At 39.5% G+C, this 27,432-nt stretch overlaps 1 protein-coding gene across 5 annotated transcripts in view; it reads left to right on the forward strand.

The window, feature by feature from the left end:
* Positions 1–27,432, forward strand: part of fndc3a (fibronectin type III domain containing 3A) — an 83,652-nt gene that overhangs the window by 16,860 nt on the left and 39,360 nt on the right. For 2 of the 5 annotated variants that reach the window (XM_057350996.1, XM_057350997.1), the window contains exon 3: positions 17,634–17,709. In XM_057350996.1, the coding sequence (XP_057206979.1) occupies positions 17,634–17,709 (76 nt within the window). Of the gene's footprint in view, positions 1–12,109; positions 12,775–13,275; positions 13,471–17,633; positions 17,710–19,018; positions 20,313–27,432 lie in introns of those variants that run through there. The other 3 variants (XM_057351000.1, XM_057350998.1, XM_057351001.1) reach the window with 3 other exon arrangements.

Here is a 27,432-nt window from a genome sequence, read left to right on the forward strand (position 1 = left end):
ACGGAGATGGACAGAGCTAGACTGATCATTGAAGCACAACTAGGATTATTCAATAAACCATCTTTCATTTTATTCAACATCACCTGCTGTTCTTCCCTTCATCTCTGTATCTACCTGGAGGTTGATTTGAAGCATTAACTCACAACGGAGTTGATATTTTCAGATTTAATAAGTTCCTGACGCGGAGAGAACTAGTGAAACTGGACTCTAATTTTGGATCTATAAGATCTGCAAGCCATATCCAAAGTTGGGTCTTTGACCAACATTCTTCAAAATATCTTCTTTTGTGTTGTGCAGAGAAAAGTAAGTCATAAATGTTTGTAATGACATGAGGATGAGTAAATGATGAAAGAATTCTCATATTTGGGTTAACTCTCCCTTTAAGTAACTTTGTAGGGCACTCACTGTAGTAAAATCCTCCAGTTTCAAGACTCTCGAAAGTCATTTAAGGATACTTTATTCACCCTCGACTATGTGTGCACGAAGTCTATTTATGCTCAGCAAGGCCGTGTTCTTAATGGCGTGATGTTGACTTTTCAACCCCCTGCGACGGGCATCTGACAAGACCTGCCCAATCATCCCTATGGTTCACTGAGCACTTAAAGAGGCAGAAAATGCATCAGCACCGTGCCCTGCTCCGCTCCTCCATTCAATGATCTGTTTCATCCCCATTGGTTTTTTATCGCCTCCTGTTTGCCTCATTCATAAAGCCGCAGGTTGCGAAAATGCACCGACAAGCCAACTCAGTCGTCGAAATCCTTTTTTTGGAGATTTCCTTAGCGTCTAGACTCGAAAGGCAAGGATAGGATGCAGGAGCTTTCTTCCATTAGGGTAGGTGCTGTCTGTCAAGATTCAGATATGCAAGAGATGCCATGATAGGTTTCACATCACTCGTTCATCGCGGCGTAAGACTACAAATGAATCTTTACTAGTTCATAAAGCCAGGGCTACCTTTGTGTTAATTGCCACGCAAACGTGCGCACACCTCCGTGTTTGTTTTTGCCTTTGGCATTTCTCTTCATGTGTGGCCTTTTACACCTACATCTAATCACGACCGTGGCACCTCTCCAGGTGTGCGTTTGATGTTGATGTTTGCGACAGAAAGAGAGCTCAAGGTAAAATAAGTGTGACTAAGTGACTCCTGGTGTTCGCTGGTCCACATGTCGGAGGAGATGCGCTCGTGTTGGTTCGAGGGCGGTTAAACAGCCGTGCCACGCATGGGACCTGAAGGAGCCATAAGGAGCTCCGCAGCTGACAGCGTGCTGTTATTCCTTTATGTCCTGACCTTTCCCAGTGGACCATTCTCTCGCTCGGCATCCTTCAGTTTACTCCCTCTGTGTGTCACCCAGCAGCTGAACCGTAGTAAACATCAGCGTGGCTTTCTCCTGGCAAAATTGTTACTACTCTCTCAAAAAAGCAAAGTGCATTTTCCCACACTTCCGAATAGGGATTGACACAATAATTGCGTGACACTCTTAACTTCAAAACTTTTCACACATCTAAATTTATACAAACAAAAAAGCCGATGTTTTTCATTTTTGGGTTAGGTTGTAACGGAACAATTTTCAGTAGGATCTTGTTGCTCTTGACAATATGTTGACAATGTTTTGTGTCAACACTTCTTGTGTTGATTTTTAGGCCTGGGCAGTTGTCACACAAGAAAATTTACAGGATGTACAAACAAGACACTTTTGTTTGTACACACAAGGGGTGCATTTACATGCACAAAATAAACGGATATCTATCAAAAATCTGCTTAAAAAGAAACCAGTTTTCACGTGTTTACATCCATAGTAATAAACCGGCTACGCTGAAAACTGCGTTTACATGGAAGTTTGAGACTTACCGGGTTTCTCGCAAGCAATGTCGTCGATTAGTCTGTTTAGTACTTAAAAATGCAGCGGGAAAACGGTCAGAAGCTGTATTTTTATATCTCTTCTCATGTCCGCAGTACATGCATATGCAACAATAGTTCTTCATTTTAACGTTTCTACATCAACATGCGCTGTCAGACATGCGAGCAAAACTGAGAAAAAAACAGTAAAGGCGTTTACATGCAGCGCAAAATCAGAGGAATGGGCAAAAAACGACCTCTGCCGACCGAGCGGGTTTTGCTTATGCCGTTTATAAGCTTTCCCCGAAAAAAGAAAACCGTTTTAAACATTTACATGAATTACACGTTATCAGATTATTAAGAATATTCGAAGTAAGACTGTGCATGTAAATGCACTCAATGTTACATTGAAAACAATAATGGAAAAATGTACCTTGATGCTATCTTGATGTGACGGGCATGCCACCCTCCCATGTACGAGGGATAGATCACAGAAAAAAATAAAAATTCTGTCATTTATTCATTCTCATGTCATATAAAACCTGCATATCGTCGCTGTCGGGCGGAATCCTCGTATCTCCAAAACCATTATTTTTCAGAAAGTTAAAAAACTGCATATTTTTTGAGTTATTAAACATTGTATCGTTAAAGTTGGTATTATACCTTATATTGCTATCATATACTGTTGTGTACCAACATTAACACAACATTTCCCCAAAACCATGTTTAATCGAAGATACAAGGTTTATAAATTGGGAGCAGGGAGATACGAGATTACGCTGTCATTGATAAGAATGGTACGGACACAGACGTCGCTGCTGCCAGCAGTGTTCATCAAAGTCTGCGGTCGCGTTGAGCCTTTTGACAAGAGACGAGGCTTTAAAAGCTAATGAAAACTAATGATTGTGGTTACATACATCTTCCTGAACTCTATTTTAAACGTTAGAGCTATGAGTGATGCAATACCAAAATAAAACGTTAAACAGGCTGTCTAATATAGGCGGAAATTAATCTGCACACAAATAAAGTTGGCGGTCGTGTTGAGCCTCTTGACAAGAGAAAAGGCATCAATAGTTAAAAAAAACTAACAACTGTGGTTACATACATCTTCATAAACTCTATTTTAAAGGTTTAAGAACTAAAAGTGATGTAATACAAAAAACGATGAGCTGACTAGGCTGTCTAATAGGAGGAAATTAGCCGAATCTGCTCGCAAACTTACCTTCGTGGCTCACGGGCTTCCTTCTGCACCGAAGCATTACAGCTATCGATTTTTAATAAAACAGGCCTACTCAAATGTATCTAACCTAACTATTTTCACTCGTTATTGTGTAAAAAACTTACAATCAGGAGACGTAATGCCGAGAAGCTCCCGCGGAGTGAAGAAGAGGTGGAGTTACGAGACTTCTCAGACAGTTGAAGTGTCCAATGGAGTTAAGAGATTTGCTCTCAAGCTATTTTCAACACTTTAGATTGGTTAATAATTTGTAAAAATAACAGACCCACATGGGGACTGACCAATAGCATCGATTTGTGAAAAAATATGAAATTGACCAAATTTGGACATAGGAGGTTTCCGCCCGACAGCGACGATATGACTCTTTGTTCTGAATATATTTTGAGAAGTGATTTTGTGTTCATACAATGGAAGTCAAAGGTGCCCGAATGTAGTTTGTTTTCCAACATTCTTCAGAATATCTTTTGTGTTCTGCAAAAGAAAGAAAGGCATACAGGTTTGGAACGACACTGGGATGAGTCAATGACGAAGATTAGTCCTTTTCTGTTCCAAAGTACGTAAAATGTCTACTCCCTACAGGCCGCCTGCCCGCCTGTTTATATGTGGTAAAACCAGGACAAGATGAATCAGAGGTTGTTTATCAGTCCTTACCTAATAGCCCAGGTTCCCAGCTGTTCTCTTCATTGTGAAGATCTGGTGAAACCTCACTTCCCCCTTTCCTCTGCCCGTAAGCACCGACGTCTGCCCTTTTACGCTTTCATTTATTTGCCTTTCCTCCCTTGTTTCTGGTTTTTATGTGCTCTTCAAACACTTTGGTTTTATGTGCGCAACGCTTTTTGAAGCAACAGACAGGCTTACCTTAAGAGCAGAGACTCTAGGCGAGGTGGAATGGACTTCTCTGCAGGAAGTCTATGGTGAATGAGAAGTTGTGCAGAAAAGCCCCTTGTATAAATGGCCTTAAATCGACCAGAAAGCAGTGATATGTTTTTGATTTACTCACCCTTTGATCTTGTACACACTTTCTTGTTAACGTCGTGCTTGCAGGGGAGGAAAACTAAACCAGCAAGTCGGAACAAAAAGCCAGTAATATCAATCGGGTTTTCTTACTGTACATGCAGTTCCCAGCTAGCACACGCAAGTCTGTCAGACGTCTGCTAAAGATCTGGAGATCTGGAAAACATCTGCTAAACATCTTAGAAAAAGCAGTTTTACATCAATTCTAAATCCTTAACATCTTATAGATGTCTTATAAATGTCAATATTACATCTGAAAGCAGACGTCTCGGAGATGTATTGCAGATGTCTTCTAGATTTAAATACAAGACAGGGCTCTAGACTGCGACCAAAATTTTAATCAAAAACAAGGTCTGAAGTCAGAATCAATGTTTCACGTGGCACATTCGGAGAATATTTTTACCTGAATTACAGCTGAATGTTAATGTGCTCAAAAACATGTTGCCTTTTCTTCCCTGACAAGCTGACATAAAGGAAAAAACCTATCCAATGAAGTGTTTTCCGTGTTAACTTCTATCTTTTGCGATGTCATAACAGCTGCGAAAGACAAAGCGCGTCAATGTCCGCTAATGTCCGATTCGCGACGTGATGACTCATTTGAACAGATTCATTTTGTTGAATAACTCCTATATCAAACACTGAACTCACGAGACTCACTGTCTGAACCCATCAAGTCCGTCACTCAAAACACATCAGAACACAAGCGTGCTTAGACCATTTAACAAGAGTGGTTAGTAAGATTAAGTATTTAAAGTTTATTTATGACAATGTGTAGTAAAGTACATATATAATAATTTAGTTCTGAGTTACATTTGAGTTTTGAGCGAGCTAATTTGATTTAATTTTATGTGGTAAAAATAAAGAAGGCCAGTGGCAAAATTACAGCTTTTTGTAAAGAGGGCAATAAAGGAGGATTGTGAAGAGTGACGGGTTATGTTTGTGTCAGATCATTTCATTGCCAATACTGTATACAACTTGAATATAAAACTAAATAATAACAACTGTTTAAAATGACAAATACAAAGTTTCTTTGCATTTATTTTTTATTTATTGGGCTCGCAAGTGTTAAAGCTCAAATATGAAGCGGTCTATAGCCGTAAAAGAAGTAAAAAATAAATATGTGAGAGACAATACGCATTTGACAAAAAGGACAATATTAGACAAAAGGACAATAGGCAGTATATTTTATGTACAGATGTGCTATATACAAATTATACTGTGTTATACACAAGTTATGCAGGGGAATGTGGATAGCTGAATATTATATCAATTACTGTATGATTACTATAAAAAAGGATGCGACCAAATTGTAAGTTGGTGCGACGAACTGAGAAAGTGAGTCGAACCAGTGCGACCAGTAGGAAAAAGGAGTCTAGAGCCCTGAGTGAGCTATCAGGGTTGGTTACCAACATTCTTCAAAATATCTTCTTTTGTGTTCTGCAGAAGAAAGTCATACAGGTTTGAAATGAATAAATTATGACAGAATTTTCATTTTTGGGTGAACTCTCCGAAAAATGATTGTCCGAATTTTGCCAAAATCTTCACTCGGCTGAAGACCATTAGCCTGGTGATACATTTATCATAAAATCAGTCAAACTTGAAATGTTTCGGTTTACACGTCAACTACACAAAGTTTGCGTGGTATAAAATCCATCAAATAAAAATGTAAACCGATTCCACAGAAGTACTCTCTCTTATGTGGACATGCTGTGTCATAATGCTGAGTTTCGGATGATCCAATTATTATATAGTGATACATTGCGTCGTATGGGATCGTGAGGTATAGCTGGCAATACCCAACCCCAAACGCAATATTGTTTATGAATGCATTAGTCTAGCTCATTAGACGCCTTTTTGACGCCTTGTTCACAAAGAAATGACTCCCACCATGTTGTGGATAATGAGACTGTTCTTTTCGAGTGAGTCAGTCGGGTGACTGCACATGCTCCCCCCGCCACACTTATCGCCAACCTGACATGAGGAAGTAGACAGAGGACACACAGCTGGGCCTAGGGCCAGAGTCGGGGGTGGATTCATGTGTCGTGGCTGTGATATCACACTGTGCCCGAGTTACGGCTGTTCATCCAACTGTGCCCTCTGAAACCATAAAATGGCTGAACCGAACATTAATCTTTTCCTTTGTCCCCACTCCCATCCACATGTTACTCCTCCCTGTGCTCATCGGTGAACTAAGCAATGTTTCCATAGCAATGAGTTTTTCTCTCTTCCTCTTGTGGGTGTCTCACTTATCACCTAATAGGAGAGAAAATTGACAATTCTCAGTGGGGCTGACAAAGTCCTCTCAAGTAACCGTCTTCCATTCACTGTTCTGGAGCTGAATTCTCACTGTTGTCAGCAGCTTCATGTAAAAGGAGCTTGATCAATAAAGCCAGGTTGCTTTCACATAATGGCAATGCCGAGCTTCTCCCATTCACCTTTAGTTCAGCTTCTCCTATACAGTGTGATACATAATACAAATTGAAAGTGGCAGCCCAGCTTTGATGTTAGCGGGCTTAGGTATGGATGCATATTTTCTTTTTAGTCGGTCTAAAGGTTGTCTTCGCGGCATACCTTGTAGAAAAGGTTTTTGACTCGGATTGACTGTTACAGAGCTCTGTTCTTGCATTTGTTTATGTTTCAAAAGTATGAAATTCCATGTTTCATTTATATTTATGCATTTGGCAGACTCTTTATCTACTCGGGTATACGAGATTGAACCAATGACCTTTAAGCTAAAACGGAACACTTTGACTTCAAAACAGCTTTTCAAATAGTTTGATAGTCACCAATAATTACTTCTCTAAAGCACCGACACCTTTTTCTAGCTTTATGTCAGGCTTGATGATGAGAACATGGGCACTAATTACTAAAGGCCTTATTGAACCAACACCATCACCCATCCTTACCAAAAACGCTGTTGGGAGAATCGTCATCAACAGTAGCCATCGGTCATATTGATTTAATGGGGCTCTTCACTATGTAGATCAATACTCCCCATAATGACACTGTGAGCCTCTTCTTCCAAAGCCTGCAGAGATCCCTCAGTTTACATTGAAAAGCACTACAGTGTTGTCCTCTTTATTACTCCTGATGTGAGAAGATTGTGGTAATGTGACAGTTGCATTTCTGCTAAAAACCCTTTTGCATGATTTTGGCTTCAGAACAGCCATAAGATGCTTTACCTGCTCATTAAAAGCATTGCAGATAGTTCCAGCAAAAAGGGATTTTTATGAGGGCCGGCTGGTTGGCAAAACAACTAGTTGGTGGAAATGAATAAATTAGACTTGTTAAAAGTTGGTTCACAAAACTTAACATTTCAAGAACAAACAAGAAATTAAGCCTTTCTGTATCGCTTGAAAAATGTTACACTTTGGAGCAAAGTTGGACATGTTTTTCAAGTTAAGTGCGTAGCAAATAAATGACATCAATGTGTCACGTGAGCCACCACGATTTTACTATGAAATTGCTTAAATGCCAGGTTGTTTGTTCATCAAATCATGTTTTAGTATGTGTGGAAATGATCAGCGAGCTGTACATAATTTTTTGCTGAAACTCTTGGGTACTTTAAATGTTAAAGTGAGTCATAATGTACTGGCATAGCGCTTAATTTACCCAACCAGTTATTCTTTAAAGGGGTCATATGGCACGAATAAGTGTTTTTCTGTGTTTTTGGTGTGTTATAAGTTGCCCATGCATGTATTAGACACGTAAAATTGCAAAAATGAAAGTGTCAGAACAAAAGATGCATTCTATCTAAAAGCAAATGCTCACCCAGACTGCCTGAAACGCCTCGTGTAACCACACCCCCACAAATCTACGTCAGTTCGTGGTATGATTTGACTAAGACCGCCCAAATGTATACGCTAGTAAGGTGGGCGTACCTGTCAGTACAATTGCTTTGGAACCTGATGTTCCAAATATGGTAAGAGGCATTACATTTCTGTCACACGCTTTCGGTATTCGACCAATCACTACGCACTAGTTAACTGGCCAATCATAGCACACCTCGCTTTTCAGAGCGATGAGCTTTGTAAAAAATCTGCACATTTCAGAGAGGCGGGGCAAAGAGGAGATACAAACATGCACGGTATGTGGAAAATACAGCGTTTTTGAACCTTAAATCGTGTATACACATTGCATTACATCTAAAATAAACGATAATATTCGTTTTAGCCGTGTCATATGACCCCTTAATCGTTTATCGAAATTATCGTCTTTAGTGTTCTGCCAAAAAATCAGAATGTCAGAACAACATAAGGGTGATCAAAAATGTAATTTTTGGAGTAAACTGTTCTTGTAAGCATAAAGAGGTGAGGCAAAAAGGAGCCACCAGATCTTACCTGGAATGCACTTGTTTTTCATGCGCAAGACTGACAAGAGTCATTTACCTGAAGCACCGCGAGCTTGTGTCATTCCGCTCCTCATTCGTTTTGCATGGCATCGATATCCGCAGGCTCTTCAGCGTCACATACTTCTGTTTCCTGTCGTCTCAGCTGCTGTGCCACGTTGCCGCACGGTAAACAATTAAAGAGGAACAAATAGTGAGGAACCTGAGCCCTGACTCATCGGAGGAGCAGAGACGTCAGTTGCTAACAGCCGTGAACACAACGGCGGCACTGGCCCATCTCCAGGGCAATAAAGCCAGCGTTAACCACTGTAGCTGTGTTTGCTAATCACTCTCGCTTTCCTACCCTACTGATGGCCTTGTGCCTAAAGCCGGCGAGTTCAGCTTGTCCATGACGCATTACACCAACAGCGTTCCCATCTCTAATCTTGCTTGTGCAAATCATTGTCATTTAACCACCTGGATTTTAAATCTCTTATCTTTGACATTTTACTACCTGAATTTATAGTCTTTACATATTAAACAAATTGGCCTCCAGTTTCGCTGCATACGCAACATAAGCAGAAGTATTTTTTTAAAGAGAAGCTGTAACAGGTATGTGTCATGATGATTGACTAATTGCCCAACAGTTTTCAGAAGTTTACTAACATCATTGCACATGAAGTGAGCGATGCACCACCAAAGGGCAAACACAAGGGATTTACATTACGCTAGCTGTCACTCTTATAGACGTTACGTTCTGCCTTTGAAATATAGTCCAATCAGCATCAAGTCACATTTTGTGGAGTACCATGGCTGAGAATCGCCCCGTGTCTTCTCATTGACTACCATACAAAGACTTTTTAACTTTAGATACTATAATGCAATCTCTATGGCTTCCGGGAAGGCTAGCCTTAACATGCTCTCGTCATCATATGTAACGTTAACTTGTGCTGTGACAGGTCATATGATTGCACGATTCTTGACCCCCTTTATATTTATATGTAAATATAAAGCGTTATTTTATTTTTTTGCAGCTTAGACTGGATCGGGCCAATTTACAAGTTCACAGCAGCAGTAAAGTGATGGAGGACATGTCCAGTGTAAACAAAGTGTGCCTAGGACGAGTAAATCATCAAAGCAGATGGAAATCCATTATAATTGGTGATGATGGTCTCAAATTGATGATCTTACCCACGTGAAAAATACTGTAGTTTGCTAAACTAAAGTGTAGTATATTTTTTGTATACAGTAGAATATTATAGTTATTACTTAAATATTTACTATGACATGGTTCAGAAACAGTATAGCATCTAGGAATTTTACTACAGTTTACTATAGTAAGTAATCGAGTATACTACAGTATTTTTTCATGTGGGCTGGTACTTTAGGACTGTAATGAATCCACATTCAATTTAAATTCACTTATGCTACAAGTACATGCAATGATGGTTGAATGTTTCATTTTTAGCTAAGAGGTGATGATAAATAGTAATATCACCTGTCAAATGGCTATTTTACAATTACATTCAGTCTTGCATTACTGAAAGTGCAATTTTTAGGTTGTTGCTCTCACCACTTCCTCCTCCCCCCAAACAATGTGCTCCTACCGCCACTACCGTATATAACATGACAATGCATTGCATGCTTGCATTGTAGCAGTTTGTTGCAACAGAACGCCAGCACTGTAAATCCCTCTGAGAGAAGAAATTCATTCACATAAGTACCATCAAAGCTTTCAAAGTACCACTTTTGTAACACATTTTCTGCCTTCAGAATTTAGGACTTTTACTGCAATTTTAAATTGCTTGCTGTGAGCATGATAGTTTTGTGCAATACAAGGTTAGAGTTATTATAATAGTTATTAGCCTACTTATATGGAGCCCTTCAACAAATTTTACTAAAGTCTAGTGCACACCGTATGGTTATAGCCACGATTTGGCTGTCTGGGACAAATTTTGAGAATGCCAGAATATTTTTTTTATACGCACACCTAATCATGGACAGTTTTAAAGAAAGCATTACAAAGACACTTTATAACACTCCCCACACACAGTCACTTATTTAGTTATATTGTTCTTCCCTAATTTGCCTCACATTGTATATTCTATATTTTTTCATATTTTACAGTTTTGTAATTTGTCTTTCTTGTGAGGAGCAAACAAAGCAATAATTACATTTTTCCTAGTACATATACAGTAAATGACTTGAACGTTTAATCCTAGGAAAGATGCTAGTTTGCTACATGTTTGCCATCATCGGATGAATGACATTTGCATTCTGCCAGTGTCAAAAATTGAGACATAGCCCTGCAGTGTGGCTTCGCCTTTGATGACCTATGACGTAAAACTCTGAAGAATTCTTTCTTCTTCCTGTTTTTATCAAATTTTTACTCTCGTACAGTCTGACAAAAAATGACAACTGAGATCTCAGTGCAACATGGATTATCGCTAGGATCATGATTGTACAGTCTGACATGCAACAAACGTGTAATGCACTCCTTAAAGGGACAATTCACCCAAAAATGAAAATTCTGTCATCATTTACTCACCTTCGAGTTGTTCCAAATCTCTAAACATTTCTTTGTTCTGATGAACACAGAGAAAGATATTTGAAAGAATGCTTATAACCAGACAGATTTTGCCCCCCATTGACTCCCATAGTAGGAAAAAATACAATGGTAGTCAATGGTGCACCAGAACTGTTTGCTGTCCTACATTCTTCAAAATGTCTTCTTTTGTGTTCAACAAATTTATTTTGTTACTATGAGAGTCAATGGGGGCAAGATCTGTTTGGTTATAAACATTCTTCCAAATATCTTTCTCTCTATTCATGATGACAGAATTTTAATTTTTGGGTGAAATATCCCTTTAAAATCATACAGTGTGCACTCGGAAATGTAAACATGACCCTAAAATAGCCTTATAATTAATCAAGAAGTTGTTCAGGGGATGGATCAACTAGTTTGTTTCGACAATAAGTAGTTTTAACATAATGTTTCTTTATTGTGTACTATTCGGCTTTGAGGAAAGCAAATCTCTTGTAAGAATGGTTTGAACTACATCAGCCTCGAAAGGTATTTGAGAACTGCTAAATATAGGGCCTTATCTGTTCTGGGACTAGCAGTGTATGAAAGACTGCTGCCTCAGGGATTTCCCATCTTAAGAGGTATTTTTCTAGCCTGGGAACTTGCTTTTCATGTTTTGTGTAGTGTGAGAATTGTCAAAGAAACTAGAGTCTTTTAGTCCTCTTTCAGTGCAGTGTATTCTATTAGGACAGGCTTAACTTAATATTTTAAGGCAAGTATGAAGTTCTGTGTTTTCCTGGCAGGTTCGTTTCTCATGGGAGTCACCGCTGTTTGCGTATCTGCATTTCACTGCAAAGAGAAACGATGCTTTAATAGAGGTGAGTACTGAGGTCCTCACAGAAGCTGTTGCATTATCTAAACCTCATCTCTGTGAGCATTGATCATGGCATTAATAGAAGCAACAGCGTTCTGTGAATGAAGGATAGAAAGAGCGAGACACAGAGAATGGAGGGAGGATGTGCACGAGTGGCAGTCAGTGAACAAGCATGTGCCGCTCGGCATCCCCCCCCTCCAAGACGCTATCGTCATCAACAAAGCAAAACAAAGGAGTTAAAGATAACTTGGAGCACTATTCTTGTTTCTAGATCGATGCCAGACTTGGCAATGATCTGAAGGTGTGTTTTACAATCTGGACGACATCCATATTTACTCACGCTCGCCACAGGGCAGACAGTCACGAGTCAACGCCGGTTCGGCACAGAGGGAGAGGTGAGAATCGCAAACCCTCGGAGGAAAGAGCAATCGCATCCACTCGTCCGTGGCCTTCCTCCCTCGCTCCTTTTATGTTCCCCGCCTCCCCCATGTGAGCGGAACGGCAGCGATTAGCTGTCCACCTCATTGGTGGTGCGCTGCGGACATCGGCAGGGCTTATTTGTTGAAGGGGTTGCCGTGGAGACTGGCTGTGGTGGTGAGCCGGGAAGAGAGAGCGAGAGAGTCATCCATCTACTGCGGAGAGAGCTGGAGGAGAGAGAAAAAAGAGAGAACGCGCAAACATGGGCTAAGCTCCCGTTATCTCGTGAACAGCTTCCAGCGAACGCACTTAGGCGAGACCTCTATCCTTCCTCCCGCCGGGGTTCGCTTAGAGGGGGGTGAAGAGTTCACTCAGGCCCCCATGCGTCCAACACGCCACGCAGCACTTCAAGTCTCATGAGCAACGGGTGAAAGCCAGAGAAGGGTGGCTCGGACCCCCGGAGCGCAGGGAGGGTACCCGATTCCGAAGAAACACATCCAGCCTGTTGAAGCAGCTGTGGCTGGTTGAGAGGGAGATGCGGGCTACAGTAAGTGATGATCGTCTTTTTGTCACGCGAATGCGTGTTTACTAAACTAGCGTGTTTAAAACTGTACCCGGAGACTTGTCGATAATGCAGTGTGGGAGAGACGGAGAGCAGTGTCAGAGAGTGCAAAGGGGGGAAGGTAATCAGCTGTGTTGCAGAACAAAGGAACAAGCAACAAGTAATTGTGAGCAAGCAAGCGCGCGCGCACACACACACGTGAACGCAACAGCATGTAGCTTCTTGAACCTAATTCAATAAGATCTTCCTAAGCCACCCCCATTGATGCGTACACTGTTGCTCTTTGCTGCTGCACATGTGGCTGCGCGAGAGCGAGCGAGCGAGCGTGTTGGTGTGTGTGTTTGTGTGTGTGTGTGTGTCTTCTTGAACCTAATTCAATAAGATCTTCCTAAGCCACCCCCATTGATGCGTACACTGTTGCTCTTTGCTGCTGCACATGTGGCTGCGCGAGAGCGAGCGAGCGAGCGTGTTGGTGTGTGTGTTTGTGTGTGTGTGTGTGTGTGTGTGTGCGCGCATGTTTGTGTGGCAGCCAAAGGTATAGCTGGTGTGTCTCAGTGGTGCACATGAACAGAGACGGAGACGGAAGTATAGAGGATGGCCGTGTTAGGGGAGACCCGCAGTTGGAGCCCCAAGCCGTGGGAGTTCAGGCGCTATAATTGCGACTTTCACCACAAGTCTGAGGTAAATGAAAGGCACTTACTGACTAAATGGGTTTCTAACAGGATGCAATGCTTGACTGATACTTACTGAGTGCTTATCTGTTAAACTCTGTCATTTCTTAGTATGGTTCTAAAAAAGCAAAGAGCATCGGTTTTAAGTGCATGACAGCTAGTCACTGTTGATTTGTGGCTGGGATTGAGGTTCATGCGTTCAGTCGCTTTCTTCATCCTGTTGGACTGTCAGCTCTTAACCCTCAGCTCAGGCGAGAGCGGCGTGTTCCTGTTGTTCTTGGCTTTATTTGCGCTTCTTTTGCTCCTTGTACTTTTGAGATCACAAATAGTGGCATCTGAGAAACAATGCTAAGAGCCTTTTTGGCTTTATTCTGTTAAATGACACAATGCTTCTTTCATGTATAATAGATAGGTATGTTTCATCAACATGTTCTTCTCGAAATGTCCGTTATTACATTTTGAATGTTGACCTAAACCTTTGACACGCTTAGAAACTTCCTTGTGTTTATTCTACCTGTGCATTTCTCCATCTCACCATGGCATAGCTAATTCGCAGTTCATTTGCACCTTTCGTATGACTCACTCCTTTCTGTATTCTCTCGTGAAGAAAACTCAGACATGTCATTTTTAGCGAGTCATTGACACGGGTGCATGTTTTGCTAGAATCAGCCAGTCAAATGACTTCCTGTTGGAGGCTTTCAGATCAGGACCCCTGCTCTCCCGCTCATCTCCGAGACAGATGTGTCATCAATAGTACCTTAACAAAAGCTCAATGGAAAATTTCGTGATTTCGTGGAACAAGTGGTACTCTGATGAGCTCCGCACATGCCTCTCGATCCTCATGCCGGTGACGCGGGTTTGTACGTCACAGCCGTGATGTTGTCATCTCCACTTCACCATCATTCATCCTTGAATGATCTTATGTCAGTAATTTGCACCAGGTTTATCGAACGGCGGGCTCATGCCTCGTCCCTGCTTTGTTATGCGATATTGAAGTGGGTGGTCATTTATAGAGAAGGATGGTTTGTTATGTCAGAAAGAAAATGATGCTGATCGTTTTACTGCACTTGGTTGTGTTTACTTTCATATTTATTTACTTGGCAGACACAAGCAATTTAGAGCACAAAAATACAGCAGTTATAGACAGTTTCATCTGACGCGCACGCACGCCTGCCTAACCCCCAGTTAACTTCCAGTTTGTGTTTGGCTAGTGTCTTATAACATAACTATTTGATTTAATTTATGTTAATATTAATAAATATTATTATTTTATTGTATAATAATTGTGTGAATGAAATATTTGTTGAATTTTGTTGTAAGTTCATTTTATTAAATAAACAATTTGTTGAATTTGCAATGCAGTTTGGTCGCAATTAAACAAACTGTATGGTACATTGACATCTAGCGGTTGAGCTTTGTATCGGAGCCTAAATTCAAAATATTGGAGAGAAAAGTTTAGCCAAGTAACGGTTCTTTCGGTTTTTTTTATTGTTATCAGAAATTATCTACAGGCACTCTATTGTTTGTGAATGTGTACCGGAAGTTCAGTTGGGGTCACAAAAAGTGTGCATGCGCAGTAACGTTTGTTTATGTTGTTGAGATGAAACCATCTATACATGTGAAAAAACAACAATTAATTCAGTAACATTATTGCAATAAGGTTCCATTCATTAACATTCGTTAATGCATTATCTAACGTGAACTAATAGTAAACAACATTTTACAGCATTTATTAAATATTTATTAATGTTAATTCCAATACAATTGTGTATTGTTTGTCCATGTTAGTTACTGTGCATTAACTGATGTTAACAAATACAACTCTTGATTAAACAAAAATTATTTGTGAATAAATGATGTAGAAGTATTGGCAACCTACTATTTAATTTTTTTGCATCAATTTTTTAGCAACTGTTAATGGGTAGTTAATGGCTAGTTATTTTAAATAAGTCTTAGTAATTGTATAGTTCTGCATGTGACATACGGCATTTAGTTGTTATTAATGACTATTAAATAAGTAATAAGTAACTAATTGATACTTACTTACTTTAAACATCAGTATGCTGTTACGTACTCATAAATTAATCTTTCTTCCTTATTAGTTATCAGTAATGACTACAGTGTTAATGCATCACTAACCGTTTGTTCTCCATTAGTTTCTGCATAACTGCCTATTAAGTATGAAACAATATTATAAAGTGTTAACCAACTCCTCAAAATAAGTTGTATGTTGAAATGACTAAACATCTGCTTATTTTCCTAATTCTGTATTTTCAGACCATATTGATATTTTGAATGATTTTTTTTCCTCATTTATTAATACTTCGGTTCACTCCTGATCGGCACTTTCTTAGAAAATAGATTTTAGAGCACCAAAATACCACCAGATTTTTACATTTTTGAAAAAAAACTGAAAAGATTTTTTGATGCCTTAAATTTTTATAAGTATAATAAAAAATTAGCTTTAAAGGTCCAGTGTATGAAATTTAGCGGCATCTAGCGGTGAGGTTGTAAATTGCAACCATTAACTCACTCCGCCCTTCCTTTTTGAAGCGCTATGGAGACACAGAACTAAGATGTCGTCATGTTTCGCTTCTTTGCCAAGGGCACCTGTGGTGTATGTAGATAGAAATAGCTCATTCTAAGGTAATAAAACATCACACTTCATTATGTGTAACCTCTTTATACACCTCTGAAGTCATAGTTATAAATATTATGCTGCATTTTTGTCAATAGATCCTCTAACAAATTACACATTGGACCTTTAAAAGCCATTTTAACTTACCAATATAGTTTTTTAAAGTCCCAGTGAAATAAAAAATTACAATGCCTATTTTTTTTCATGAAATATTGCAGCGTTTCTTAAAAATAGTTTATCAATGTGGATCATTCTCTTTTGAAAAATCGTGTGCCCTCATAATCTTTATTAAAATCTGAAAAATGCACTTCCGTCCTGTAATGACTATCCATCTTAGATGACATATGTTAGAAGACTTGGGCGGAGCATCCGTTAACTCCTCCCCTTCAACTGCCAGTCTGCTGCCAGTTCCATTTAAAAAAAAAGAGCTGTTTTATACATCCAATCAAATGGCAGAGAAAGACGAAAGCCACGCCCACTATTTTTCTCATTCAAAAATCACTAGGGAAGTAAAAACGATCGCAACTTCCGGGTCACGGGTACTTTAAACATTATACATTACTTCAACTCATTAAAATAAGTTAAGAATTTTCAACTTAAGTTACAGCAACTCACCACTGGACAAATTTTGAATTGGTAAATTGAAATTGCTTAAAAAAGCCAATTTGATTGTAATTATTCTCTGGTCCTTAGATATGGCTTAATTTTGCTTTTTCGGTACATGAAGTTGAGCAGTTTTGTTATCATTTAGAAGATTTGTTTTCATTTAGAAAAGTAATAGAGCAGCAATTCTCAACATCATCTGGATTTGGTCATTTATGTCCGTAGCTCCAGTGGTGCGGGACGAGTCACTTAGGATTAAGGTTTTAGAATCCTTAAATGAATGCGGATGTACCTCACTACCTCACTACCAAGACGTGTAACATTCACACATTACCCCTAAGCTCCGGTCATAGATCTGAAAACTGCAAGAGTTTAGAGCACCTCAAAGATAATAACAAATCTATTTTGACATCTCTATTGATTTCACACAGTCTCAATGGAAACAAAGATGTGGTTTGTGTGAACAACATAATACCCCCCCCTTAAAAAATGAAAAAATGATCTATGTTTTCCCTCCTATTTCTGGGAAATGGGTTATGCGTCATGGCCTGTAAACAAGAAATGTTTTCTATTTTCTAACACGCTCGGAAGTGGATGTGTACATTTTTACACATTTGTGTGTCAGCTATGTGTAACCCCATGAAAATGAAGGTAATAGCACAATGTTTACGTCGAGCCGCATGACGTCCACTTTTGTGGCTTTATGTATAAGTTTAGTGTAAAACCGAGCCATGTGGAACATCCTGCAGACCTTACATTAGGTCAAAATGAGGGTGTCAGGAGGTTTTGTCTTGGACTTTATTCACCAGTAGTCTTTGTTTTCCTAACCAGTCAGTTTTACAAAATAGCGGAGTGTATTTCAGCTGGATTACTGTTTTCAAGTAGTCTGCAAACGCTTTTTTCACTAACAGCACCTCTCTTGCTCTCTTCAGGTAATCTTGGTACAAGTAAACCCAGGAGAGGCCTTCACGATCCAGCGAGATGATGGTCAGTTTCAGTGTATCACAGGTAAGGCTTTATTTACTTCCTTACGTGTCGAAGGATTTCTGTGTAATTTATCCCGTCATTACATTGGCCCATGAACAAGTGAGGTTTCTTTTCCCCAAATCACAAGTTCACATGATTGTAATTACAGCGCTGAGGCTTGCTCAGTGATAGCATGCTGTTAAAGTGCCGATTAATACCTGTAAGACCTTCTAATTGATTGGAGAGATGTAAGTACCCTCAGATACTCAAGGACACATTTTTTTCTTGGTAAACAAAAGTAATGATTAAAAAATTCCCCAAATGCTCCTATAAAAGTTTCATCTTGGCTGTGATTTCTCTTTGGTAATCTAGTGTTCAAATTTACAGTGAATACAGCTAGAACATTTCATCTCGTATTGTAAAACCAGGTACGAGTTTTTGCGACTCGTTGATGTGAAACTTACTTGTTGACATTGTCCAGATTAAAATGTGTACAACTGCACTAAATGCGCGTTCAGAAGATGTGCACAGGAGCGCAAATAAATAGATGTCTCTCCGCAACCGCGGCAAAACCTGCACGCGCTCCGACAATAAGCAAGCGGGTCATAGCCAGTTTTGATTTTACGTATATGTTCATTTCACAACAAGATCCATTGCAAAACCCGCAGAATAACCTGGGTTTTGCCATGCAGGCCAGCGCTCGAACGCACCAACGGAAACGTATGCCAATAATTTCTGTTAATTTAAAATCTTTTAAATAAAACCATCCACAACTGAAAGGCTACAACTAGCAATCGTTATCGCAACTATCATTTTTATTACACTTATATTTGTCAGAGTGACGTGCACTACCGCCGGTGGCAGTTCACCACCGTCATGGCACTTTACCACCGCGGTGGTGCGGTTGTCACGGCCACGTCACAGCCCTAGATCATGAAAGAGGAAAAACTCTTACACGATGGAGACAGCTCCGGCAGGCAAAGGGTCTGAGAGACGATACCATGGTTGCTCTCTTTCTTTTGGACAGGTATGTACATGCTTCAAGAAGAATTTAATGGATTTAGTTTGTAATTCGTTACGTGGATTTACGAAATACATTCATGTGTTTGGAGGAGGCGTGGCTTTGGTCAGCAAATCGCACCTTGTTGTTCCAAATCTGTATAAATTTCTTTGTTCTGATGAACACAGAGAAAGATATTTGGAAGAATGCTTATAACTAGACAGATTTTGCCCCCCATTGACTACCATAGTTCAAAATCAAAATCTGTCTGGTTATAAGCATTCTTCCAAATATCTTTCTCTGTGTTCATCAGAACAAAGAAATTTATACAGATTTGGAACAACTCGAAGGTGAATAAATGAATGATTTTTGGCTGAAGTATCCCTTTAAGCCGCCTTTTAAAATACAAGATTGTAATTGATAACAGACTTTATGGTTTTGAACAGTGTTGTTTAAATTCCTTTTGTATTGTTACTTACAGAGTGACGTTTTGCAATAAGTTTGCAATTTATCTCGTTGAGTCATGCCTAGTTAACACAAAGTGTCACATTATATTCCTCTTAGCTTCGTTCGTTGCATTGACAGCCGAGACCCTCCCTTGAACCAATTTCCCACACGACTACATCAAGCAGAGCTCCCGACTGAATCAACCCGTCTTCATTCACTAAGAGAGCCATCCAGTGTTGGGTCTAATTGCCATATGTGTCAGAAGCTGAGTCACAACAGTCAGCTATTGCTTGCCGGGTCTCAGCGGGGTTGAAATGAGATGTCTTACACCCTCCCTTAGTCTGCGAGGAGCCCTTTTGTCTGCAGCCATTGTGTGGGATTGTGCGAAAGTGCTACAAACCTCCAGCCTCCCTGATTGGCTGTTGCTGCAATAGGAAGAAGTGGAGTGTGACTGTAATTGAAAGATTACTGTGCCTTGAGAAGCTATTGATTAGATAAACAATAGCATGTAGCTCATAAGCCTCATTGTTCTCCTCCTAGCTGGCCTGATTAGGTCGGATGGGGTTTAAACTTGTGAAAGTAAGCAGGCGGGTGCGTTGGAATGAGATTGATGCTATCATTGGGCATTAGCATCTGATTGAAAACTCAAATGGAATTGTAGCCAATTTGTTTGGAAGACCTGAAGCTGAATGTTTCCCCCCCTTTTTTCAGTACTTTATTAGTTCATTCCTTAATAAAGATGGGGTAACATGCTATTTCATGCATTCTGACTTCCTTTCACTGTTAAACATGCTGGCTTCTCATGCTTAACATGGTCAACTTGTTAAAACACGATAATATACAGTAAGTCTAGATTACTGTTTCGTAACAGGGATCCTATTCCTTTTATTGGGCAATTCTCCCGGAAAAGCACGCTTACGGAAAGGCAAAGGAAATAGCCCGCCCATGCGCCAACCAACGAGCGATAGGAAGACCCACTTATCAAGATTGGCTGCGCTGCGTCAAGATTGGCTGCGCTGTGGGCCTGCAGCTGCAGCTCGATACTCTTGCGATAGTGACAGAAGTTGTGTGTTTGTTTGTTCACGGCATTTCAGTGATGGATGTTATAAAAACGGTGGATATAACGCTGGATTTGGAGATCGTTTGAAACTGATAGATGGTCCCAGTGCTAAAAGATGCCGGACATGAACTGCTTGTGGTAAGTGAAACTAAGTCATATGTCTGTGTTTTGTTGGCAATCGGGGCGTACGTGCATAATGTACAAAACACGAAGGGATTAATGCGATGATGTATTGTGTGCTCGTGCTGTAGTTCTGTCCCCCCTGCCTGCCTCCAGCAGCTCGTCTTTTTACGGAAATAATCGTACAACTGTATCTCTCTTTTATAAATGTGATCAAACTAAATACTCTTCGAAGATACAACGTATGCAATACTAATGTATAGGCACTCAAGATTAATATGAGATTGGCAGAAACTGTGTGTGTTACCCGATCTTTAAGGAACAACACAGAGTGTTTTAAGTCAGGTGATCGCCCAGTCTGTACGAAGATGCTGAGAGTGTTGCGATACTATACACCTCTTTAGGGTACATTTGACTAACCCCTAATCCCACCGTTTAAGTTAAACATGGCTAGTTTTCATTTAAAAATATATTGTTCACTCCTTCTTTACTGTTTCGGTAGTGCATGTATGCTATGCTTATTGTTAGGAAAATGTTGACTTTTCCCTAATTTGTAAGCCACTTAGGATAATACCCAGATACGGTACGGAAACATCTGTAGGATGTCTGCTAAAGATCTGGAAAATGTCCTCTAAAGATCTGGAAAACATCTGCTGTGTAAAAACATCGCAGTTTTACATGCATTCTAGATGATAAACATCTTACAGACATCTTCTACATGTCTCTATGACATCTGGCAGGAGACGTCTCAAAGATGCATTTCAGATGAGCAAACAATCAAAAAAATACGTCTTGAAGATGTAAATGCAGACGTTAAATAGATGTCTTTGAGATGTATGTGTGCTATCAGGGTAGTGTCTGCTAAATGCATACATGTAAATGTACTATATCTTCAAAAGCTAAAAAGCAAAATATATAATTTAATGTAATGTAATATATAAAAATATATACGTTTGTGTGATTTTACGGCTACATCAACTAACCAGGTACATAATTTAACCTTTCAGAAGGATGTCCATGACATCACCATTAAAGCAGAAATAGAGACCATACCATAGAATGTCATTCTTGGATTTCTATGAAAATAGCTTTTATCACACATGTTGCTTTATCACATTGTGTCTGTTTGGGATAGTTAGGCAGTTAGGAATAGGCTATTAATGTGGTGAGTTGTAAATTCATATTTAACCGTCAGTTTAATCATATAACTTAAAACACGGTGAAGTTATGGGTTTATCATAGTAAAGTTAAAATTAAGTACAATACATAAGTAACAGCATCATTTGTATTGCAATAATGTTACATAATAAACCATGGTTAAAATGGTTATTGTGGCAAGGCTATAGTAAGTTTGTGGCTACTTTGATTTTATTACAAACAAACAAAAAAATAAGGTTACTATATTTAAACCATGGTTAATTTTCGTAGGGAATTCATTATAGTTATAAATACATTTCCTTTGCATAGTTCATTTGCACGCATATTCCCCCAAAATGGAAATCTTTCATATTTTTCTCACCCTCATTTAATTTACAGTCTGTATGACTTTCTTTCTTCTGCATAACACAAAAGAAGATATTTTGAAGAACGTCGGTAACCAAACAACACCCACTGAGACATTTCTCAAAATATCTTTGTAGCAATGAAGGCGGGACGAGAGCCGTGGGGCAGGAAGGCGGGGCCGGTGGCGTGAGTGATAATGAGTATCAGCTGTACGCGCACCAGTCCCGCATGCCTCATGGGGGAGCTAGGGAGCATAAGAGGACGAGCGACGGGACTGCAGACGAGAGAGGACCGGGCCCGGAAGTGTTAAGTTTTATTTATGTTTGTGTGGCCGGCAGTCGACCGTGAGGTGGCTGCCGGCCTTTTACTTCTGTGTTATTGTTTGTTTATTTTTTATTAAAGTGTGTTAAATGTTCGCCGGTTCCCGCCTCCTTCCTTCCTTGCCTAGAGACCTTGTTACAATCTTCTTTTATGTTACTCAAAAGAAAGACTAATATACATGTTCAATGACATGAGGGTAAATAAGGTCAGAATTGTATTCACGCTCATACCTTAACCTTTGTAAATTCATTACATTGATGTTGCCCAATTAGACTAAACATTTGCTGTACTGGTATTTAAAAGAGAATGTGTGTTAAGTCATGCATGCGTTTAAGTGGGTGTTAAACCTTGACTCAATCTTCCACATGCAGAGGTCTTTGTGGGATAAAGAATTCCTTCCCGTCATGAGGGGCAGGATCATGCTAAATTTAGACTCGCCCCCTACGAGATTCGCCCCCCTTCATGAGGAAGAAGCTGATGGGATTGAGTAGCTTGAGGACCAGCGACGCTGATGCACACTGGTCTGTTACTGGGAGCTGATGCCTGTCAGTGACGTGAATGGAGTGATGACTCACCGTTGCGGGAGCTGAGGAAAGAATGCGTGCGTGTGTGTGCGTGCTTAACCCTTAACCTTAGAATAAGCCGGAGATAATGCTAAAATCCGCTGGATAAACCAAAGGGAGAAGATCTGTCCCTCTCTTCCTGAATGTTTTGGTCCAGATGGGCGTTTGTTCTATTTTTGAATTCATTCATGTATTCGCTAGCTGGAAGTCTATAAATACCACATGCATTCTTCATAAGTCTCCGTTTAATATGAAGCAGCAGCCTCGTGAGGGGAAGAGAGAATTTAATTTAAGATGTCCCAGACAGCCGGGGGTGGCCTGCCGTTGAGGACAATGACATCGGATGAGGGGAACTTATTAACATGGGCGTTTAACATCCTGCTGTGAAAATGTTTTGGTGGCGTCGGCTGCTCTAAATGTGGCCATTGGCAGTTGGCCTGCAAGCGTGCTCATGTTGATTTGTGCGGTGTGCTGAACGCGTACACGTTTGTCTGTTTACATCTTATGATTACTCATGTCGGATATTGGCCAGGAGGTTCGTTTTACATGAATCTGCTGTCTAACAAACGTACTGTCGGCTGGGCTATATAACAGTCTTGTAATGCTTCTTTTCATTCACCACGTTTACTTTTTAAAGGGTTTGCTAAAGTAAAGAAGAATGTTAAGGCTCATACTTGGGCTCAGAGATGAACCCCTAACCTTAAAATAAGTATTAAAACTCGTCCTGTACCTTAAGTGCTATCAAATCTTCTTAGTGTAGAGTCTTATGTGTTCTTACTTTTTTGTGCTTTTGCTTTAAGCAACCACGAAGAAGAGATTTTTTCCTGGTAGATGATATGAAGCATTTTCTATGGCCAGTAATATCACCCAGAACACCCTACACAACAACAACAAAAATTCTTATCTAGTATTTTTGTCTTGTTTTTAAGTACAAATATAATATGAATCTAAAATACATTTTCTTGAAGCAAAATGATTTGAGATATTAAGTGTTGTTTTCTGAAATAATTTCTAAATAAATGCTTAAATCAAATCTAGTTGCTTAAAACAATCTGCTTGTGGGGATTAGAAAAATGAACTTAAATGTATTTTTAAGCTGAAACCTGAAATTTTATGTATACTATATATACTGAAATATACTGTATATATATATTTTTAAAGCATAAATTTGGGGAGTTTTGGAGAAAGCAATACTTAGTTATATCTTTAGTCAGTTGCTAAATATATATTTTTTTATTTATACCCAAAATACTGCATAAGAAATTTTTTATTTTTTATTTATTTATTTATAGTATCTGGACTCCATAGCAGTTTTCTGCCCAAGAGGCAGTCTGACTGACATGTAAAGCAACCAATCACAATTCATTTTGTATAACGTCATGTTTAGGGATATGAAAAAGTCCATGTCCCTACATCTCTGGAAAATCAGATGACAACTTTGAAACTCCTGAAACGTTTTCTTACCCATCATATATTCAGCCAATGTGGAATCTGAGTTTGACACTAAGAAACACCCTAGAAACGGCATAGCAATAGGCTATGTTGAAACTACTCAGAACATCCCAGCAACCCCAAAACAAATCAAGCACCTTAGCGATAGCTTAGCATCTCCCTGTTTACCACTCACAACGTTCTAGCACCGTGACAATGAGGACCGCTTCCTACAAAAAATGTGTTTCCATTTTACTATCATTTCTCTCGCCTCTTCCCTTCCATCCTTTCTCTTCATCCTCTCCTCACGAGCACTTCAACTCATGGCGTCAATTTAAAGTGACAGGTCAAAGGCGTCAAAGCGCAGATAGCAAGAGTGTCACGAGAGAGTGTCCGGATCATAGTTCAGCAGAAATCACGCCCTTTACCGTTGACTCACCGTATGCTTGTGCGTCAGTGGGCTTTGATTTGATTAGGTTTGGTTTAGTACTGTATAATTCTGTACTAAGGTTTGTTCCCAATGTTGACTTGAATCAGGGTAACCGTACACCAACTCAGTTTTTACGGTGTGCCAAGTGGTTGTTAATTGCTGTGAGAGTGCCAGTTTTATACAGTTGCTGTGGAATTATGAACCAAAATTTTATAAATAAGGTTAAAATAACTGCCTTTTTGTAAGGTTTTACCTGTTAAAATGTCTATACGGGGCCACACACTGTGATGTAATGCAGTTTTGTTTATGGTCTCATTGGCTGTCTGATCTGTAAATGGCACGGGATGCCACATTGTGTTTGATTTTTTTCTGAAAGGCATTAAAGCTTGTGTGTGCTTGTGGGTGGGATGATTTCAGGCAAGAGGACATTTGTGTGGGTGTATTTATAAGGAGTTACTCACCGAAGCTTCTCGGATTGTGACTAAGGCCAGAGGGTCAGGTCTGAGTACTATGACCCGATCCATTCATCCATCATAAAGAACCACTGACTTATGTCTGGATACACAGTATGGCTTTATTCAACAGGCCTTCTCTCTCCCACGGTACTATTTGTCTGTTTGTTTACATCATTGGGCATATTAGACTGAATAAATACATCATTTGAAACACTTTGCCTGCAGGTCAGAATGAGTACATGTTAGCCCTCTTTCATCACAATAAACAAAAATACGATGGTTTGTTTACAGGCTGACATCAAAATAGCACATTTTTAGTTAAAATGTCATACACTAACTGGGTTGTCACACCAGACGCGGTTTGCGCGAATATTCGGACGCGTGAACATTTTGAGTTTACTCGCGTGAAATTCACAAGACGCAAGCTCGAAAAAATAAAATGGCGGCCAAAAACGCCAGTTGGAGCATAGTTTTGTATAAATGTAAGTTTCATTTTCACTTTCAACAACTTCTGATTGCATTTCTAGCGAGAAATTAGTATTGTAGTTTTTAAATATGTGATTAGTTATTGCAAAGACGCTCTCCGTTTATAATTCAAATAGACTTCAGTTGCACTGCTTATCTGTTTCTCTGGTCTGCCTTCGTGCACAGACGCTGCACGTCACTACTAGAGCAAGCTCCTGATTGGTTAACGCGGCACGAATTTTTGCCAAAATTCAGATTTTTCAACTCGTGCGAATCACGCGTCAAATGGCCGAAACGCTCAATTCGCGCGAATGACGCCGCAAGGAGGTCTATTGCATCTTTGCATTGACTTAACATGTAAATCACTCGCGCTTAACGCTTCATTCGAGTCTGGTGGGAACACACAGTAAGGAGGCACTAATATGGAAATTTTTACCTACTGATTAGTTTATTATGGCTGGCAACTGATGGTAAGTTACATAAAGGTATAATACCCAGATAGCACATATACGTCTATAAGATGTCTAAATATCTGCTTTGTAAAAACATCTGATAAACGTCTTAGAAAAGGCAATGTCACATATATTCTAGATCATAAACATCTTACAGACATCCTCTAGATGTCTATATGACATCTGACAGGAGACGTCTCAGAGACGTATTGGCAATGAGCAAACAATCAAAAATACGTCTTGCAGAAGTAAATGTAGACATCAAATAGACCTCTCCCAGTTGTATGTCTGCTATCAGGGTATATAGTCCATTTGTACATTATCCTGCTCATTACACAGCTGTAAAAGAGTAAAATGTAAAAAAAAGAGAGAAAATGGAGAGATATGAGACGTGTATACAAATACGTTTGTATAGAGCATTGGACACTTGGAATATCAGTAAATGGAATATCAGTGGTTAGAGCATGGCGCTAGCTACACCAAGGTCATAGGTTCGATCCCAGGGATTGCACATACTCCAAAACAAATGTATAGTACAATGCAATGTAAGTCGCTTTGGATAAAAGTGTCTGCCAAATGCATACATGTAATGTAAATGTTGATTTTATGCAACATAAAAACTTGAATTTTTTGCATTATGCCGCAATCCGTAACTTATTAAGCAAGTACATAAATAAAGAGTCTCCTGACCATAACAACCGAATCACAACGATAAGATTATAATGGTTATTAACATATTAAGCTGTTGAGTCACAGGGTTAGCTGGATATATCAGTTATTTTGAAACACGTAGTTACCTGCAATTTTACATTTTAAGCATAGATAGCGATACATAGTCCAACATTACGACTTTAACCTTTAAAGTAAAATTGTGTGACTTTACGTTATTGGTTAGGTTTCACGCTCTGATTTTACAGTATGAGCAATTTTATGTCACATTAAGTTATAGTAACGTGATTTTAAGTAGTTTGCGAAAAATAGATATTGGCATTGGTTGATACTAATGTACTGTATGTAAGTTGATACTAATGATATCTCTTGCATGTCTATTTTGGGTGTGAAGGGTCTTGTCAATGAAACTCTGAACGTGATGTGACATTTAACAGAAAAACAGTTTTAATGATTTAAACACAGTTGTTCTGCTTCTGCATATGTTGGGGTTCTATAAAATAATATGTTATGGTATTTTAATTAATAAAATTTCTCGCTGGCTCTTTCTCCAGGACACACGCTTCAGTCACTGCATTTGCAGTCCGTAGCTTTCGAAATGAATGAATCGATGACTCATCCCACTTAGCCGAACCCTTTAGGGATGGATGGAGAGAGTGAGAGAGAGGGAGGATGAGAGATGGGATGCAGAAAAATCCAAGTGGTCTTTGTTCATGTGATGATAATCCTTCAGAAATTAGCTGGGTGCAGGGTTCAGCAAGCTCAGTCAATACGTTCATGTTATTTCCCACATGTATGTACATGTAATGATGTGTTAGACTACGCAGAGATAAATTTACGTGGTGGGCT

The sequence above is a fragment of the Triplophysa rosa genome, linkage group LG14 (genome assembly GCF_024868665.1).
Source record: "Triplophysa rosa linkage group LG14, Trosa_1v2, whole genome shotgun sequence".
Lineage (NCBI taxonomy): Eukaryota > Metazoa > Chordata > Actinopteri > Cypriniformes > Nemacheilidae > Triplophysa > Triplophysa rosa.